Raw genomic sequence first — 21,698 nt, forward strand, 5'->3', positions numbered from 1 at the left:
ATAGTGGTCTCCCCTCTTATTTGAATTTGGTCCAACCCAACAATATTAACTTGAGTTTGTTACGTGCAGTTTGACGTTACGAGGGCAGATAACACGACTAACATCTGGCTATTAATTAGCCCTATAATCCAGATATGAATGCTTCTATACCGTCTTAAAAGTGCGTGTTAAAATAAGTCTAATTATGCCTAGTGGTAGGCTAAAATTACATTACTTTTTTTCCTGGAGACCCTTCACCAACCCTCAGAGTCCCCAGAGGTCCCTTAAATTAAACTGGTATATTATTATTCATACTCAGGTGGGCATGGATGGCTTTTTAAAGCGCACTAACTATGACTGGCCAGTGGGTGGCAGTCGAATACATAAAATAATGACACGATATGATAGAAAGAGTTATCAGTTATGCCTCGCCCCCTTTTAGGATGGTTTACCTGAAGTTTGACATAACTATTTACATTTGAACCTAGAAATTAAAGTGATACACCTGTGGCCAGAGGGTTGGGGCAGTAATGATTTGGGGGCTGGTTATGTAGATGCCATTAATGAGCTAATTCTGAAGTAAGTACATTTTTATTATATTAAGTTTTGATGGTATATTTATGGTATTCTTATTCATTTGTGTTCGGGATTTTGTCATTTATCATTTTTTAGTTATCGCGAGGATTATGGAGATTTTGGTCACAATGGATATGGGCGGTGATAATCATAGTTAATAAATTCATCTTTTCACCTGTGTGGGGGGGAAAGAAGGCGAGTTGGGTCGCTGTATTTTTTGTTGACCGCATTTCTCTTGATCGCTGTTATTACTTTAATTATAGTTTTTGCACGTTATAATGACTTGATTCTTTTCATTAATAAATCTTTTTCAAACGTACTTTTGAATCTCAGCGAATCTTTTGTTAGCGCGTCACAGATCATCCAGGCTCAACCTGAGCCTCTAAGCGACTTTAAAGTTTGTTTCAGTCGCTACACACAGGCAGCCTCGTCTGTGTGGCTGGCTTGAAGCATGCGCTTCACGGAGTCTGCTGTAGGTACTTTCTCTTCACAGTCTACACTCACTTTCCATAACAAACCTGCCAGATGTCACGTGCATATGTCACACATAACGCCACCGTTCTTAAAACAAACTTAAAAACTCCACTTTATCGTTAAAAGCTGGATTATGGACCTTGGGAAACAGAGAGCGGAAGCTAGAATGTGTCCAACTGGAGGAACTTTAAAGCTGCTCCTTCAAAACTTGCACTGCTGGTCTCACAGTGCAGGATGAGTCCAAGAGAGAGGGTTGGGGAGAGGAGCGCAGCACATCATTGTCACTGTTAACCTTATCAAACTACACTGTTAAACTCTGTAAGTCTTGTGCAACTAGCCTGCTAGCTTTAGCTTGAGGTGACCTCGCTCATGGGCAAAGAGAGCATGGCCATAAAATTCAGTTCTTCCTCTAAGGCAGGGGTGCCCAATCCTGCTCCTGGAGAGCTACCTTCCTGCATGTTTTAGGTTTCTCTGTACTTGAACACAGCTGATTTGAATGATCTGTTCGTTATCAACTGAAGCTTCTCAGGGGATTGATAATGAGCAAAACATTCGAATCAGGTGTGGAGCACGGAGAAACCTAAAACATGCAGGAAGGTAGCTCTCCAGGAGCAGGATTGGGCACCCCTGATCTAAGGCATGGGTACATTGTGCTCTGGTTGACAGGTACTTATTCTTTGCAGAATGGCCAGAAGCCAACTCTTCATTAAATATATTCAGGGCACCCAAGAGCAAAGCTCTGACCAACATTCAGATTGTCTTGTTGGTTGCTCACATGCATGAGTACTAAAGCTGCTCACTATAGAAGGGAGGTCTAGAACAACATTTGATCAGGGACTGCACATATTTTCCCTGTAGTCCTCACAACAGTGGACATAATCTATGGCTCTGTATCATTTGTACAGGGTAATAGAGTGTCTAGTTATAGAAACATAGACACAATTAGTATCTGATCTGATTCCCCCTCTGGCCTTATTTTCACTCTGAAGCAGAAGATACACTGTGCATGGAGAGCGCCGCCACTGCCCTCTTGTGGTGAAAGCAGTTCATATCAATGTCAGCAAAAGTATTAGTATTACAGTACAGACAGGAGGGTCATTCTGATGTCAAACCATCTGAAAAAAAAAAAACAGATTCCGAAAATAAAGAACTACATGGACAAAGACCTTTATTGTTGCTATTATGCTCATATAACTAGTGTATGATTATGGGAAGGCAGCACCCTTGCAAGCGGGTCAGATATACACTATGTCACTATGTAAATATGCACTGGTTCACTCGTCTCCTAAAGGCACATTATGTTTTTATTTATTTTAAATGCTACTGTAACCGCTCTATATCTTTTTTTTTTTTTTTACCTGTTAAAGTATTTTTGGCAAGTCTTAAAATCTAAATCATACATGCCTCACTCTGCTGAGCTTTTTTTAAAGCAGAACAATTTTTCTTTATAAGACTTTGAATTTCTTCCTCAAAGCTTTACATGACATCCAGCGGTGTGAACTCAGCTTTCAGAGACAGCACTTAACAAATCACAGTGAACATGATGAATACTTTTTACTTACACTACTTACATTCATGACAAAGTTAGGCAGGAAGATTTCTTTATAGAATGACTTTTTTATTTAACAACAAAACATGATACAATGATACAAAATAGGTATTTTAAGTAAATCCAATCAATACATCAATAAAGGTTGCAGGAGCATAAATTTACAGAGGAAGATTAAAAAAATGATTAATTTGATTTTAAATAAATGATTTCAATGAATAAAAAATGAAATTCAATCAATCAATAAAGCCTTTAAAAAACAATCAACAACTATTACAAAATAATTCCAATCAAAGATCAAAGATTTCAAACAAGAATTCAAATAAATCAAATCAATCCATCAATAAATCAGTGTCGCTGGTACATAAACGTACCATGCAAAAAAGGATTAATTTGATTTTAAATAAATAATTTAATTTAATTAAAACTCAAATTCAATCAATCAGTAAAGAAAAAACAAACAATAAACAACTATTGCCACATGTAGAAAAAAATCAGTCACTGATACCTGTGTCCCTTTACCTGAGGGAAAATTACGGCCGGGTGATTTTCCTTTGTTTCATTGTTTTATAGTATTCTTTATTATTATTATTATTATTATTATTATTATTATTATTATGTTGCTTGCATTATGTCTCTAACCGACACACAACTGAGTTGCAAGTAGCCCTTCCAGCCAGGCCAACATCCTAGTTGCAATATTCTTCACCACACATGCTCGGTCTTCAGCTCCTTGTGGACTTGCCTCTGTGTCCATTCACTCGGTCGTCTCCTCGCTCTCTCCACCAACCTCTGCAGTCCGATCTCTGAAAGACATTTAAATATAAATTAGATTTTTCTAATTTTCCATCTCCAAGTAAATTATTACAGTTATATCTGACTAGGAACTTCTGCTGCTTCTTTCAACTGACTCTCTGCAAGTTGCAACTAGATACATGTTCCTTGTTCATTTCTTCATGTATTGGTATTAAACGATTTGAACTGGGGTGATGTATACAGAGGCCCACACGGTCATACGCACTATAAGAGCATAAAAGGTTTAGGGAAACGGGCTGCAACTTGATAAACGAAGCCACTTTCATTTAAAAATCCCAAACAGACTGAGCATTAAGTAGTTCATTCCCTTCATTCTGGTAAGTTATGTGACCTAAGAGCTGGCTGACATGTCTTAGTCATGGCCTTCCAAAGACAAAGAAAAAGTGCAATGCTGAAAAACCTTTAGCTCGATGTGAACGCATCATGTTTGGTTGGATTCACGCAGGTCACATTTTCAGGTCTGAAAATCCAGAATTTTGGATTCATCTGAAAAAATCACATCCCTGCTAAAGGCCTCGAGACTTCTGCTGTGATGACTGGATATGCAGCGTTTTATTTTCTGTTTGTGTGTTACAGATTTTTATGACTGTTTATTTAGTTAGCATTCGTTGCATTTGTTTTTCACTCCAATTGTTGTATCTGCTTTAGGTTTTTATGTGTTTAAGAATTGGAAATGATTCAGAATTTTTGCAGCCCAGTTCTCCACATGGAAATCTTTTGGTTAGTTGTAGCATGTTTTCCCATGTCTGCCACCTTAGACGCTACCTTTATTGCTGTGCTATAATTTACTAATACTGTGATTTACCTTGCCATGTCCAGTCCGCGTTCATCCATTTCCTCCAGTTCTTTTTTGGAAATATGCTCAACGACTGCCGCCCCGATGCAGTGTCTCAGGACGTTGACGGGAGAGCAGAGGAGATCACTGAAAACCATAAACCACAGAGCTCAGGAAACGTGCTACTTCACACTGTGCTGTTTGACATCAGGTGTGGTGGTCTCTTCCAAACACAGGTTAAACTTACAGTATCGAATGTACGATTACCAAGTGGCAGATTCCGCTTGCAGGAATCCCAAGAACTCCAAGAGCAAAGATGATGGTGACCAATTCTGTCCCTTGGGGGCCTGACTCTCCTGAGCTCGACGCCAGGACTGTCACACTGTGGAGGGAACACAGAGTCACATCAGAGTGTGTCTAACAGCACCTGAAGGTCTCATATTGTATACTATTTTACAAATAACATGCATCATTTTAACATTACTACTTAGACTAAAATCTGTGTGCTATATGCTTAATATTTACCCGGGTGTAAATAATAAGAAAAAAAAGAGTGAGTGAGAAAACACTAAACTCATGACTTACCAGAGCGTAAGTAACTGGCTCCAGTTCAGGTTGATGTGGCTGAGTTGGGCGATGAAAACAGCTGCAACCACTTCATACAGGGCTGTTCCATCCTGCTTCACACTGGAGCCAATTGTGAGCATGACGTGAGCGATTCCTCTGTCCATGTTGTGCACGTCCTCACAACAGTGTAATGACAGCGGGGTCGCAGAGCTTGGAGACACAGAGCTTCTCTATCTATCATCTAAATCCTCTCTTTGATACTACTCTGTTCATGGGTAATAAGATGATAAAAATGTTAACTCTCCTACCTCCGTGAGAAATGCATGGCCCTCTTTAAGGCAGGAAAAATCCCCTTAACAAAAGTGAATGGGTTGCGTCTAACAATCAGGAGGTAGATCAGCAGCAGGACTACAGCTCCATGGATGGTGAGCCTGAAGAAGAGCATATGCTCCTTTACTAAACAAATTATTTATAACAAATGTCATTGCATTTAATACATAACAGCAAAAGTGCTAGAAATGCAAAAGAGAACATACCCGGCAACAACCACTGCCGTGAACTTTCCCAGTTGGGAAAAAGTCTCCCAGCTGACCCCGACCTCATCAACATACTTGGCAGTCATGAACAACAGTCCGATAGGAAAGCAGCTGGAAGGGAGAAAACAAAATGTAAAGTTATAGGAACACTTCTAAACAATAGATCTTTCACCTGTGCGTCACAGTGAGAGTAACTGAGTTGCTGAACTGCTGCGGCTTGCATGCCTGTGCTGTTCACACAGATATCATTTCTTCTGAGAGCTGCTACGGACAGCTCTCTCTTTCTACATTGATTTTGCCTTTGATAATGGCAAAGACAGGGTCCAGAGAGTGTTGAGTAAAAAAACACATGTACGCCTTTTTTCTGCCTCCGTCCTGATTGAGATATATAGAGGCTGCATTATGAATTTTAAATGAAAATTTGACAGCAGTAAATTTGGGTGTAAATTTTGTAAATAACACGAAGAAAATGAAAAGGTTGATGTAAAACACATCGAGCACGGGAATAATGTAGCTGTGAGAATTACCTCTCTGTGATGGGCTTAAACAGTATTGTGTGCCCTTGTTTTGCAAGGGCTTGAATGCAACAGACTTTCATCGATATATGTAAAGGTTCCGAACTCCAGCTTTAAAGCTACAGTAGGCGACATTATTTCATAAGAATTTGATGAAGATGATGTTGATTGCTGATCTGTGACTGTGAGCGCCCACCCCTTTGTATTTAGTCTGTTTAGAAATTCATCCGGTCTGAATCAAACGATCATCAGGGTTAGCTTTCCATGTAACTAGCCAATCACAGTGACTCTGTACAAGCTAGTGTCATCTGTCTTTACGTGACTTGTGTCAGCAGCTCGCACGCAGAGGTTGTGTCAGTCAGGAGCTATGGCAACTTGCGGTAAATTTCCTGTACCTCCTCTCCTTTGCAGACAACGGCATATACTGGGCAAAAAAAAGAAGATCTTTGAGGACAAAAAAGCTACAAAGAGAGCCCTATATAAAAAGAGGGATCAGATGAGTGGAAGTGTAGGGGCCGAAGAGCGAAGTGATGCAGAGGTTGCCCTGTTCCTTCTTGACAGCTAACGGTAGCTCTTACGGTAACAGCTAACGGTAGCATAAGCTCCAACACCAAGAGGTAAAAAGGTCAGAATCAGAACTATAATAACATTAGTAGTATTTGAACATTTTACCAGCAATAAAGTACACTTTTTGGAGTAAACAGCATCTCTCCTCTCACTCTCTCTCCTTGCCTCGGTGCTGCAGAGAAACGCACCGCACAACGGCTGCGCGGCACACACCAGTTGCAAAATGCGTGTGCATGTTTGGTGTAGCAGAGTAATACAGTGAGGCATAATGTTTTTTACATTGCCACATATGAAACAATAACGATGACAACATGAGTATAAAAAAAGAAAAGCATTCTGTTTTTGACAGTGCTTTTGAGGAAAGTGAAGTGTGGAATGGTCTCGTTCCTCATCTTACCCCATAATGTGTTGAACTGCTCTGCTGGTGATCATGTTGACAGCGATGATTACATCCACCAAGAGTGTTGACTGTTCTCCCATCCTCCTGAGAATAATCCCGATGATAACCATCCATACAACCAGGCCCACAATGTTGACGCCATCAACATATTCGCCTAGCTTACGCATTTCTGTGTGGTTCTGAAACAAGATGAGAAACCATCTGAGGAAAACCATCTGATGGCAACTTGTGTATCAACAGTTTTCCTCTTGAATGTAGACTTCACAAAAGAAAAGAATGTTGATAGTGACAAAGGGAAAACTGTTTTTTACCTCATATTGATCATCTGCTTCCACATCAATCTTAAAGAAGTGAGTCTTGTACTAAAGATTAGAAAAAAAAAACACATTTTGAATATAACATTGCCTCCTTCATGGGCAGTATATGATAAAACATACCGTCCGAAAGGTAGCCAGCATCAGATCAGGTGGCGCCATATTCCTGTTAGGAGTAAAGAAAAATAAACACATCTAACATCATAAAAGTGGTAGGTAAAGAAAAGCAAGCTTGTCAATGATGACGAATCTGAAAAGAAATGCAGAATAATTGAGGAGATAATGAAATGTCACATACATTATTTCTTCTTAGCCCTTTAATGCACTGGGTCCACAACAGTGGAAACATATTTAAAAGCCATTTTTAACAATTGAAATAGTAGTACCATTTTCAAACTACTCGTTTTTTTAAAAATAGTTCAAAGTACTGTAGAAGTGAAGAGATTCTCATTAAATTATTCAAAATTCTTAATATCATGCCAACTAAACTAAAATCTTGGCTGAATTACAAACTGAAACCTCAGCATGTAGAAAAACCAGTAGAAGTAATGAGTAAGAGTATGTTGGCAGAGTATACACATATATATATATATATACTTTTACCTTAGTAGATCCATCAAAGCATAGGCAGATGAGAAGGAATCATCATCTATTTCAACTTCACGACCGTCACCGCTGACCCCAGGCTTGAACAACACCACCAATGTTACTCCTACAACATATGATCCAACAATGTGTATTTATTAGCCGATTGTGTCCACTTTACTTTATAATAACTAGATTGAAATATAATACTCAACTGCAAACAAAACAAAAATTACACATTTCTTGGAATTCATGTTATAAAAAAGGTGAAAAGTAAGAAAGAAAAAAAACAGTAAAATTGGTAAAATAATATTTTTTAAAAAGTCTGCCCTTTGTGAAGGTATAAGTGTTTTTTTTTTGTTGACAGTGTTCAACTTTATGGTCATCTTTGGAGGCAATAGTTTGTGGTGGACTTTAAAACAATCTATGTAATTTTGTCCATCCCTGCTGAACAGGTCCACTAACTACATCCTTCAAAATACTCATACAGTATATGTGATATATGGTTTTTCTTCTCACCTATGGTAACAGCAATAACAGTGGTTGAAAAGAAGTATACTGCTGCACGGATAGCAATGTTTCTTGGGATGCCAGGCCTTGACCTAGTACGGGCTATAAAAAAAGAAAACACAAGGTACAATTTAGAGGGGTAGAGCATCAGAGCAGTAAAATCAACTTCCCACAACCAACCAGCAAGACTACATAACATGGATATGTTACCAACAAGGCCAACTTTCCGTAAAAAGAAAAAGTTTGGCAGGTTACACTACACTGGGTCTAAAATAAAGGCCCCTGGACAACAGACAAAGTGCTCCTGAATGGAGTTTACGCTTTTTTCCCTTTTAATTAATTACAAATGAAAAAATAGGAGACAAATACTAGTTTGGGGGGCAACCCTAGTGAAGATATATTTTCACTACCAATATCTAAAGTGTTCATATGTATAATACCTAATGTTACAGTTTAGAAATGTATAAATACACCTGTGGCTTACCTATGATCAAATGTGTCATCATGTGTGGAACGGTGACTGACTCAATCAGACGCATAAGTAACTCTTCAGGTGAGGAGAGCAAGGTTTCTTTAAGGCGTGTGATGGGGATGTAGGGCAGAATCACACTCAGGGCCGTGCCTGTGAAAAATAACATAGAAGTTACATAATATAGATATATTACAACTTCAACACAGAAAAATTGTTTAAAATAACTGAAAACAGAAATGTAACACAAGCAAAAAATAATAATAATTTAAAAAATACCTTTAAAACACCTGTTTTTGCTCAAATAATAAGTAACCTAGCAACAGTGAGAAACGCTCTGAAATTGAGATCGTGGGCCCTGCCAGCGAAAAAACGCCGTTAGCACAGGCCCAGTGCACATGCATTAAATATAAAACTATCAACCGCAGCTAATATAGATGTATGTTGGCAAATACACCATATGTTTTCCTACAAACATTTGTAGGCCTATTAGCAAACTAACTGTCAACTGCTAAGTTTTTGTCCTTTGGATACATTTTAATAGAGTTTGAAATATTTAGGTTATCGTTTGATCTCATTTCAACTTAAACAGATAAGAGAGTGGTTAATGGTTAGCCTACATTACAATTATGCACAGTGATCAGTTTACTTACCAAGGGCAACAGCGATCAGGCTTGAAACTTTCGGCTGCTTGACAGTAGCCCAGCACTTGTTAAAAAAGCTCTGCATTTTCAAACGATCTAAATAATAAATAAACTCACATTAGCTTGCTAATATTACAGAAACAACATAAGCCAAAGAAACTGCCATTCTTAAATGTTCGTTATACAAATTAGTAGCTAAATATACATTTTAACACCAAAGTTAGGCACAAATTCAGTGTTGTCTAGACAGTACAGATTATTCCATGTCGATACTCACAGAGATCACGAAGATAAGGCAGCGTCAAATTCAATGTAGTTCAGCAAACAGCTTCAGTCTTTCTTCTGCTGTTTTGTTGTTAAAACAGTTAAAAGTAATTAAACGACCGTTGTTGCTATAACGATTAGAACCGTGATTTTAAAAGTAAACATAGTGTTAGATTTCCAGCCTGTTGCGATAATAAAATTACGAGGATTGTTGTTTGAATCTAAGTTAGGATGATTTCCAATTAGTTTCTTCTTAGATTAAGAAAATATAATAAACATTTATATAAACAGCTGCCAATTGCAGCTAAAAGTACCTTTTTTTTAAAAAAGTTACATTCATCTTCACCATAATGCTAAAGGATGCGTTTATGCCTTTGACCAAAATCTTTGACTTTCCCATTGTATTTTTTTGCTTAAATTACTTGCCTACGACGCTCAGCGTGACCTTACATGTGTTGTCAGGCGGTGAATTATGGGACGCCTCTGATGGGTCACAAAATTTCTCATAGCATCTCCCTTTGCCACCTAAAAAAATTATTTACCTGGCGCTTCCGCGCACGTATGCGTGCCCGTGGAGTGTTTTGAAGTTGGACCAATGACTGGACCGAATAGGCGCTGTAATTTGGTTCGGTATCCGGTTTTAACATTACATCCAGATTCAGGCAGGAAATGTTAGCCGGTCTCGACAACAACACGTTAACTGTATTGTGTAATATTTGTGTTGAGAATGGTTATTTGAATAGAAACACTTCTGTTCTTAGTTCATAAAACATTGCATTGAATTACTTGTATCTTCATGTCTTGTGTTCTTGCTCTAAAGCTAAAATAACTTCTAGCATACATTAGCTTTGAACATATCAGTAGCATTTTCCTAGCTAACGCTAACGTCAATTTAAGCAAACAACAGATTGACCAAATTTGTATAGATGGACGTCACTTCAGATTGTTTTTTGTCTGGTTTCCGATCTTTTAGTGTTTCTTAAGTTCAAAAGTCATATTGGCATTTCGCTACATCAAGAATACAAAGCATGTAAAGGCCATGTCAAAGAACCGAATAACCTTAAATCGACACATCCACTAGCTGTATTTGAATAACGTGAGGTTGCAAAGGCTTGCGACGTTAAAAAAATCTGCTTTATTCTGTTTGTTAGTGTGTGTAGGTAGCTCTTCAGCTATACTTTGGCCGCTATGCTTACTGCTATGAGATGTATGCTGTCTAAGCTGGTTTCCCCATTGAGGTGGACAGTGGAGGTGGACGGTGAAGGCATCTTCACCGATGCAAGAGGTAAATGCGTTAGCTACGTTATTTTGTATTGCTGGTTGACGTAAATATTCCAAAAGCACTACGAAAAACTGATTGTTTTAATCGATATCTCTTTTGCTGGACAGGCATGGAGGACATTCGCCCCCCTGCGGGGTAGTGTGGTAACCCAGCTGTGCCTTTGCTATGGCTTGGATTCAATCTACTTCACAAGTGAAGAGGTGTTGGGTGGGGTGCCACTAAAAAAAGGGGACCTGGCTAACTGTATAGCAGCAAGAGATGCAGCTCATATTACGTGAGTAAAATATTTCACTCATGTATTTCTTCTGGACTTGCTCACAATTTCAGTTACACTTTAATATTGTATTAAGGCTTAATCACACTCTAATACCCCCTTATTTCTCAATATCCCAAACGAAGCAGTTGTCACTCAGTAGTTTTACAATATAAATAAAATACGACTCTAAAATTAATTGTAAGTCTATGTAGAACATTTCACAAACAAATGTTTTGTGGTAGATGTTTGTATGGAAAAAAACAACAACAATCAAAAAAACAAATTTAGATATCAAAGCGCAGAGAAACATCACACACTCCGGTTGGTTCATTTTGACGTCAGTTTTCATTAGGACCCGCCCGCTCGCTCAAGTGGCGGCGGTGAATGGTGAGAGATAATCCTCAGCTCCACACAGAGACACAACACGGCTAGCTGCCGCTGGATCTGGATGCGGGCATCCTTGGATTCTGTTCTTCTTAGCACGGGCCCACTGCACGAACAACTTACAGGGACAACAATGGTGCACGCCTGGGCGGCTGAATCCGTGGCTGCTGGTCGTTTAGGGGACCGGGGATCGTGGTCAATGTGACATTCACTTGCACGCTGGTGTTGAGTTTATTGTTCTGGTCCTAGACGCAGCAGAGCAGCGTTTCTCTGAGAAGATGTTGAGCAGATTTATGAGTGGCAGCATCAGGAATCTTGAGCGGGAATACAGCTGCACCGTCAGACTGCTGGATGATACGGAATATACGTGCACCATTCAGGTTAGTCACCTGTCGACCACAGTTTTTTCTCTCACTCCGCAGAGCTGCAGAATAGCGCTGCAATTGTGTCTGACCTGGCAGACAGAGAGGCGAGTGTTGGAGCAGCAGAGGGACAGCCAGTGCCTGCATGTCCCGTTGCTGGTGTCTACCAAGACAAATTATTGTTCCCAAATACAAACATATAGAGTTATTTAACATTTCAAATAACATTAGGGAGATTGGGGGTGATGTATTTCCCCTCACATGACCCACTATTGCCAGAATACATGAGTTGATTTGATGAGAGGCTGTGTGAGACGTCAAGGAGCTCTGTAGGACAGACATGACATTTCCCTCAAGCTTAAGTTGATGGGATGTCAGGAGCACATTGCACTCTTAAATGTATAACCAAAGGGGCATTTTGGCAGGATTATTCTCCTTATGTGTCTCGTAGCTTGAGGTAGTGTTGCTTACTGGACTATTGCATGTTGGCTCATCATTGCTCATGCAGTTTCCCTTGAACCTCTGGCATCAATAATGCACATGGGGTATCCCATTGCTGCTTTTGAGAACATGCCACCTAAGTCACAGTGTGGCTCTAGTAGATCTAAACTTGTAGAATCTTAAATGTGGATTGTGGATTTTGTGACCCATTATGTTCATGTATGACATTTTCTTCCATAAAGATTTACCACCGTGGGATCGACCCAGAGATGTTTCCAGCTGGGACAGATTGCCTTTAAAAAACAAAAACAGAACTGAGGCCTGGTGTTCAAAATCTCTGCTTTTCCGTGTCACCACTACAAGCATTGCTTTGATTATTGTGCAGTTTTATTTTCATGCTGATTTCATAAAAAGTAGGTAAGAGGGCCTGTCACATCAATTACAAGACAAAAAATAGTTCCCTTTGTGGCTGCTGTTCAGTTGTAGGTGTGAGGAAATCCTTAGAGAATCCCCTGACTAGTCAGCAACACGTAGACACATTAAATCCACTCCACGTAACACAAAGGAAACATATAACCTGCAAAGTGAAACAGTGAAACATTAATAAGAAATGCATGATTCTTGTCACTTTGATATACTGCAGTCCACTCTCTTTTTTCCAACTCGACCAAGCGTGAAACAGATACTGCAATTACTGTAGGATCGTGACTGTGTGCCCAGGTTGTAAACAGACCTGCATTTCGGCCGAGCCAGGGATGGAGCTGGGCCAGATGGACTGTGAAGCCAGCAGGTGTGCTGCTTGCAGCAGAGTCGTGTGGTCTGGGTGGCTGACGTCAGCAGGCTGGAAGGAGGGGAGTGGAGTGAAAAAGGAGAATGCTCCAGCTCTGCTGTGACTGTCTGGCATCCTGACTATCTTTCTGTCTAACCAGGGCCTAGGAGGGTGCACGCTAATCCATCGGACTAGCCGTACAGCTGAAGCTTTTTACTCATTTAGCTCAAATTGCCCATCATTCCTTGCTTCCTTGCAGGCTTCTTGCCTGCCAAAATCAGACTCACCCAGGATACAGGACACCTAGACTAGGGAATGCAAAGTAAGAGGCATAACTAGGTCATATACTCTCAGTCTCTCATGATCTCTCTGTGCCTCTCTGTGTGTCTCTGTCTCTCCCCCTTTCTCTTTTACCTCCGTACGTCAAGCATGTTGAGATTTTACTCCCACCAGACCTTTATCTAATCCTTTACCTAAACTGTTTAATGGCTCCAAATCTAGATATGGCCCTGACATACATTAGCCTGTTCCTCTCTTCGAAACCGAGCCAACTTCTTCAGTGACATGGACATCTACATTACGTTTCTGTTAATCAAACCACCTTCAAACAAAACCGGCGTGCACCAAAGATGAGCTTTAAGCATTGCCTTCTGAAGAGCAGAAAGTGTGTCTGTCTTTTTAAAGCAGTGGTGGCGGTAATGCATCAACTTAAGTTTTGCTTTAATGAATTATGGATCCTTCCACCGTGTTTGGGGGGAGGAGAAAGTGAGCACTCATCATTACACAGCCCTGTAGATTTAGCTCTCATCTAGTGAAGGATTGATGGAAGTGCCTCAAATCCTCTGCTGCCCTCAGGCCTCTTCTGCTCTCTGATTTTAATGCAATGTTGCAGCAGAGAGTCAGGCTAAGACCTCAGCTAGGCCTCACATTCAGTCTCTTATATTTGTATGACTGAACGTACAGATGAAACAAATGTAAGAGAAAACATTCACCCGTTATAGATGCGGCATACACTCTCATTTTTTGTGGGTCTGCTCCAGAAGTCGAGCATTTTTCTAATTTAGTTCTGTCAGATGCATTATTGATAAGTCTCAGGCATCTCAATGCAGGTTGTTTATCCCTAGTTTCTTTTCATATATAAAGAAGAACCAAATGCAACTTTTTGACAGTCACCTCCCAGTATTTGTCGTGGATATTGAAGTGTCTGAATGTCTGTTTTCACACTAAAACAGTTCAAATCTAGAGGGAGTTTTGAATGGAGCGAGGAGGCAGACAGAGAGTGAGAAAGACATTCTCTACAGACATGGGGGATCTTTTGTTTATCCCTGAAAGGATTGTCTTGCTTTTTGAGCCGTTTTTTCAAAGGAAAGAGTCGGTGTGTTTTAGTTCTCTTCCACCAAGGTCCTGCTTTTAAGGAGTTGCATTTTCTAATATTTTTGCTGACTATTATTTCCACAAATGCCTATATAAAAAAGTTTGATGATGCAGTAGAGATCACACTTATTTTCTCCTTCAGTAGTGTAAACCGCATTCCAAAAACCCTCCAGTGTTTGGTCGTTGTGTGTCTAATTAATTACAGATTTATTGAATGGCTGTCAGCACGGTGATCTGGCCCGCTCTATTCCAGATACAGAGGTAATTACAGCTTACACCCTGTGAAACCTGCGATTTCCCCTGGTTTTCTAATAACTGTTTTGTTTGAGGAAACGGCTACGAGCTTTCAGGACAGTGCCACTTAAATCTTGGGCCTGCAACTTGCAATTATATTCATTGTTGATTATTCTGCCAATTATTTTAATGGTTAATCATTTGGTTCCCCTGAGCCCAAAGTCTTTTTTTTGTCTAACCTGCGAAATGCAGCAAATCCTTGAATAAGAAACCAGCATTTTTTTCTTAAAAATCTACTTAAATGATTAATCAATTGTCAAAATAGTTGTGTTCTGAAGTCTGTGCAACTTTTTCCCTTTCACCTCAGCTGTGAAATCACTGGTGTGCGCAAGTTCTACTGAGGTCTTTTTGGAGAGACTGCCGGGGGATGGGAGCCTGTGTGTGTGTCTGTGTCAGTGTATTGAAGGGGGCTTTATTTTGAGGCATGGTGCCAGGCTCCCAGCTGTTGCTACGGTGACTCCACAGTTACTCTAACAAAATGTGGGATCAGTCACTGGTCAGGATTCCCTCTCCAGAAGCCCTGACAAAGACTTGGCCGGTAGCGCTCACAGAAAGGTAATTTATTCCCTGTATGCCATTGGAGGGCACTGGTGATGAGGTGACTGATGCCATCATGCTCACACCAACCAGGACGACCTGGAGACTGTCCCACTGTTCCCCTGACACACATTCAGTCTTGTAGCATGTGTGATGTCATTGTTGTCAGAGATAACCTGCTGCTGTTTGCTGTTAAAGCTCAGATGCATGAAATTGTACACCTTTATTTAGGAAAAGCTGACGTGCAAATAGGGACGGCTTTCATTTTTCTCCTTTATCGTCCTTTTTCATTGGAAACATTTTCACGTCATAGTAAGAAAAGTACAGGTTAAAGTAATTAATTAAAGGCTGACTTCCTGGGGCCAGGTATTTTGCATGGTGGCTCACACTGTCATTCTGTCACAGCTTATCGGGTCACTTAAATAGAACACAGCCATTTTTAGTATTACTAGCAACACCTGCACTTTTTCTACAACGAGGAGTCAAAACGTCTGCTATTAAATACACCTATACCACAGTGAAACTTTTTTTTGAAACCTTACTTTGAAAATCCTTTACTTTGATTTCACAAATCACAGGATTTAGCTCACCTGAGTATGAGCCCCATGTACCAGCGCTGAGTCTGTATTGCAGTGGCCCTGCATTTGATTCCGACCCTCAGCTGCATTTCATCCCCTTTCTCTTCTTTCCTGTTGTCCCAGATCTCTGCAGCTTTCACTATCTGATGAAGCCAAAAATGAGAGAGCATTGTGATCAAAGAAGTGAAAAACAAAATTACAAATCTGACTGCACTTTCAATGGCTGATTTTTGACTTATTTCTATTTAAACGTGTTCACAATGAAAGAGTAATAACCAACTCTAAGGCTGGAGATATACTTGCTTTTTAACCTTGTGTTTGCGAACACAACTGTGTTACTGGAGGATACCTCTAGAGGGCAGACCAGAGAGCTCAGGCTGTATGCAACTACCGTATGTGCGGGATGTAAGCCACAGACATGGTGACACTCGAGGAGGTTACTGTTTTGTTAATTCTGAGATCACGGCAGAGAATGCGACTGCTTTCGTCTGCACCGTTCCCACTCCGTTTCTCCAACATTTTCCTCCGTGCATGGACGTAACGGTCCCGGACCTGTTTCCGTTTAGTTTTGCAGGGTTCCAGGTCGTCCTCTAAGAAACGTCACTATCTCCCGCCATTTTCACAGGCATGTTTGTCGCTGTGCAGTGGCAATGACACATCGTACACACGTTGTTGTTGTCCCCGCTGCTGTGTTGACCCGGTCAGATCTCCTCTGCCGTTACACTGCTCCTACCACTCATGTGCATACTGCATCTCTCGTATGTGTAGTGTTAATTTTTGAGGATGCGCTAAACAGACACACGGAACGCGCTGTAGCCATCGTGCTTACTTGTACGCGTAGTTAAAAGCAAGTGTATCTCTGGCTTAAGTGCAATGTATTTTCACTTCTTTTGTTTTTGAGTATGTTCAAATGATGTCCTTTATCTGTAAAAGCACGCTAAGGGCAAAGATGTTTTATTACCCCGTTTAAGCTGCATTGTCCGGTGTGACACTTCAGAATTCCCTGTTGGTGACTGCAGTCTTTCGCTGACCTCACACACTCAGGACCTTCAGAAGTGTCCTTCACCAGGCCTTCCAGGAATATCAGCCAGGGTTGAAAGAGTGCATCCTTCAGTGCGTGTCCTCGTGCAGGTATGTGTGTGTTCAGAGCTCATGGCGGCTGACGCACTGTTGCTATGCCTTATATGAATGATTAAAAAGTGTGCTGGGTCTGAAAGTTTCATGAGGAGTATCCTCTGGAGAACGTCACTTGTGTTTACCAGCATCACCGTGCACCAGCATCACGATTGGCTGGACCTGCGTGCGATGAAGGATTACATCACTGTAGCGTCTATCTAGAGAGCCGAGCAGGACAGAGCTGTCTTGCAGCCCTCCCAAATCTATTTCATGGGGATTTGATACGTGGGAACAGCCACTTGCCTCTTACACTTTATCAGTCACGTCGTGGTGATAGTGAAAGGGCTGCTGCATCGCGTCACGGTCGCAAAGGACCGCTGCTCCGTTGCCGCCTTTGATTTTGCTCCTTAATCTTCCCCCTTGTATTTCTTTGCCGTCTCAATCACAGCTCTAATATTCCAGCAGGGTATTACAGGGAAATTAGACTTTGCATGACCTGCATTGGCTTACTGGGATTCATGAAAGCGCTTAGCTGAAGATGAGAGGCAAAACGACTCTTTTGTTATGAGCTCAGGACTTTTCCTCTCTCCGAAATGTCATCGGCTCTCTCAATCGGCAGTATCAGGAGGCTGAGGCCACTAAATGTAGCTTGTTTGGGTTTGTCTCACCAAATGGCCCTCTCATATTCCCCTGTGTCTCTTTGTGTGTGTGTTTCTGTGCGTGTGTGTGGGCTGGATGGAGAGCAGGCTGGCAGTCTGTCAGTGTGTCGGTAGCAGTCTGCTGAGCCCTCTATTGTGCTCTCTGGGATATATTGTGTGACAAAGAGAAACAGAGAGGGGCCTGAGGTTCTGCTCCACCTGGAAGCATGAATATTAAACCTCCTTACACAGCAGTATATTCCTGCGGTGACTGGTCGGCTAATGAGAGAAGTCGAGCAGAGCAGAGAATTGTTGATTATCCTGCTCCCCTATCAGGCCAAGGTTCACTTTAGAGTGAGGCAGCCTACAGCTATAGTAACAAAAACAGATTGCACAGCTTGTTTGTGATATTTATACACTTCAGTGGCCTCATAAATGACTTAACACGGTGTAACCGGTGCAAGCCTCGGTTTGCACTGCAAAAAGGAGAGCCTTGAAAGAGGGGGGGAAAAGTGTCGAGCTAAGCTTTGATCAGTTAATGAGCGGTGTTAGTAATCTGCATTATGATGCACCGGAGTGATGCACCACCTCCAGCCAGAGAGTTAGTCGGATAAGAGCCGTCTTCAAACGCTGACCTCAAAAGTTTTCGAGCACTATTTGATATCAAACAGAATTTTAATTGCAACATTATATCAGGCTCAGCATTAGCTGCTGGAAGACAATGCATCAGCCTTGGTTAATGTTCTGTTGGGTTTTATAATGACACTTTGTGTGCAGAGCAATCTTTGTTGTGTAACTGCCCCAATGTTTTGTTTTTGGAACGTAGCATGCTGGATTGAAGCCTGGCTGACATCTGCTACAGGAGGCACTAAACTCTGAATGCACACCAGTTGTGGTACAGTCTCTGCAAGCAGATTATTTATATCAATGCAGAATCAGTAGGCAAGGAACAAGATTTTGGTGTCAAAGGGTTTCCATTCGTTTCTTGAGTCGTACAGTCCACCTGCATTTGAGCGTGCTTCGGTTTTATCCAGGGAAACAGTTCATGTGGAGAGCTAAAGAAGCAGAACACAGAGGTGGTCTGGGACGCATTTATCCACATACATCTGGCAGTGTGTACACACATGTTGTGGGCCACATTAACAAACTGCTCTGCCTTTGTATGTAATCGTATTTAATTGTGTTGTTGCCATTCTTTTTGAATATGTTTCTAATTGTGCATATTGATTTTGTAATCTCAACATTGAAAATGAGAGCATGCCCTCAACGATTCCTCGAGATTGTAAATAGAGGTTGAATGAATTAAGCACCGCCCACTCTCCCTGTATCCACAGCAACGATCACAGGGTTTAGTTGCATACAAAGCGGGAAAGTAAGATTCAATCACAAGTGGTCACCGAAGACGCGTTTGAGAGGCTCGTTAATGATAGGTGTGAACTGCCGGGCTTAGAGCTGACCACTTGTGATCGGATCACCCAGGACGCATGGATAATACCAAATGGGAACGGGGACATGATCAGATAACCTGATATCTGCTGGCTTCACTGAGAGCCCCGAATTGGCCTTTAACCCCAAATGGGTTCAAATAAAAGTGGTGATAGGCTTATTTATGTAACTCTTTGTTTTCTGCCTTATTAATAACACGGTGTTAAAACAAATCAAAGTTATTAGCATCGATCTGCATTGTTGACATGATTCTGTTTTTGCATCTGTATTAATTGCATGTGTGCCTTCAAAAAGCTGTAATTGACAGATGTCCTGCTATCAATAGTCAAACTTTCCTGTTTGTCTCTTCCTCTCTTCGTCCTCGTCGTCGCTCTGGTCCTGTTTGTCTTCGGGCCACTGGGCTCTCTGCTGTACAAGAGAATCCATCCTTTGTCTAACTCTGTACTTCAAGGCCCTGTGCCTCTGCAGACTAATGAGGAAACACAGGCATACGCTCGTAGTGCTGCATTCACTGTGACTAACAGCAGAGCTGCGCTTTTAGATTCAGCGTTCTGCAGTAAATAAGTGTGCATTGAAGTCGTATTATGCTATCAGGTATGTGGTACATTCGTGAGTTTAAACAGACCATGCAATGCAGTCGCTTTGTGATGGAGATAAGTAACATGGGTACCATCAGCGCTGAGGCCAGGTGCTGAGCTGAAATCAACCTGCTTCTGTTGGCCAACCAGCCTACTGAGAAGTGAAAGTCAGAGAAGAACTGATAGAGAATAAAGTAATTTAATCTTCAACTCTCAGTCCAGTCTTCATTGCATCACTTGATGTCCTGCAAGGGAGCATTTTTCAAGCGAAAGAGCCGGGCGTGTTATTGACGAGACACACTTCTCTTCCCTTTCGTCCGCCTGCTCTTTCATGCCGCTCTCATCTGCTCCCCGGGTCACCTCTTTCTCTCCGTCTGTATCATCAGGCTTGTGGTTCTGCTGCTTGCAGCCTCACTGCAGGGTTTTTTGAGCTAATGATTGCCGTTCCTCCCCTCCTTTCATCTCCCCTATCCTCCATCCATTCCTCAGTGTGTCTTGCTTATTTGTCTCTTCAGCAGATTTTCTTGCTCTGTGTGCACTACGAGATCTCCGAGAGGTTTCAGTGTGGTCATTATTAAAGCAGCTGTTGATGTGCTGCTATTGTTGGTATGTCAGGACGACCAAATGTGTCAATGTGACTTGCTGTTGTGCAGAGTTTTTCAGATATCATGTAGAGTATTCTCGCTCTTGTGCTTTCGGGAACAAAATGATAGCGTTGGGATTGTGTTTCTGTTTTCCATGATCAACCAGAGGCTTATTCCGAGGTTGACTGTAGCCTCTTGCTTTCAGCGTCCATGCTAACTAGATTTATGGTTCAGTTTACTCTCATGTGGCAGCTAGATTTATGGATCCTGTCTGTCTGGGATTTAGCTTCACAAGTTAGAGATTTTAACTTAATTGAAAACTTTAAGTGGGCTGGATAATAATGTATTCAGTAAAAAGATTGTCAAACAAGAGCTGCTCGGTCCTTCAGGCAGGCAGATATATTATATACACTGATAGACGAACAGTTCATAACCGCTGTATATGCTTAGCCTCAGTATCCACTTTGCACATTGTTCTGTTTAAAAAAGCAGTTAACTCCACCAGACAGTGAGTCACGTATAAATAAAGCATAAGTATAAAGCATGCTGACGGGGTTGAGAAGTTCAGCAGCGGACTAAATAGCGCACATAAATCCCATGTTTTAGGTAATGTGTAATGTAGCAGGACGAGTGCTGACAGAAGAACCGGACTCTTACAAAGGACTGGTGTCCTGAGATCTGACGCAGCATATTAGTTTACCATGAGCGGTGCGATAAACAGAACACATAATGTCAGCAAAAGCCCTTCATTGATGGCAGAGGTTATGCATGTTAAAAGCTTGGTGCAGGAGGTGATTTGCATAAAGGAGTCTTGCACAGCCTGTCCACTGCAGCTGAAAACAATATGGTAAAACTACTGAGTCTAACCCGAGGATACATTGATCTGACTAATAATCAGTGGTTAGCCTCACAGTTAGAAGGTTTCTAGTTCCAATCCTGGTTCGGATAGAGTGGGACTTTTCATGTTCTCCCCGTGCATGTGTGGGTTCCCTCCGGGTACTCCAGCTTCCACCCACAGTCCAGAGACATGCTCGTTAGGCTAATTGGTGACTCTAAATTGCCCGTGAGTGTGAACGTGAAAGGTTGTCTGTCTCTATGTGTCAGCCCTGTGATTGACTGGCGATCAGTCCAGGGTGCACCCCGCCTCTCGCCCAATGACAGCTGGGATAGGCTCCAGCCCCCCCTTGACCCTGAACAGGATAAGCGGTATAGAAGAGGATGGATGCATGGATTGAAATCTGTGCACCTTTTTAAATTTGTGTTGTGACACAAAAAACTGAATTTTAATAACAGTCATGCCATGTTGTTTCAGAATACCCATATTTTCTTTGTTTGTTCAGCCATAGTAGATTACTGTTTACTCGCAACACTTGCAGAGAGCAGAAAAGCAGCCGCTCAGCTCCGCCTACCCTCTCTGGCAGACCAACCACTGCTGGCTGATGGAAAACGCGTCACTAACTGGGTGCTGCTTGTGATTTTTTCCGCATAAGTCGTCACAGACACCCAGTCCATAATAATA

General features: G+C 41.5%; 1 protein-coding gene across 1 annotated transcript in view; it reads left to right on the forward strand.

The window, feature by feature from the left end:
• Positions 1-11,740: 11,740 nt before the first annotated feature.
• The window catches only part of LOC138613055 (FERM domain-containing protein 5), a 55,622-nt gene continuing 45,664 nt past the window's right edge, over positions 11,741-21,698 (forward strand). Inside the window, exon 1 of the mRNA XM_069686628.1 lies at positions 11,741-11,842. Within this exon, the coding sequence (XP_069542729.1) occupies positions 11,741-11,842 (102 nt within the window). The remainder of the gene's footprint in view (positions 11,843-21,698) is intronic.

Source organism: Semicossyphus pulcher, unplaced genomic scaffold (genome assembly GCF_022749685.1).
Source record: "Semicossyphus pulcher isolate SPU_LCO1_2020_fin unplaced genomic scaffold, fSemPul1.0.p SCAF_8, whole genome shotgun sequence".
Lineage (NCBI taxonomy): Eukaryota > Metazoa > Chordata > Actinopteri > Labriformes > Labridae > Semicossyphus > Semicossyphus pulcher.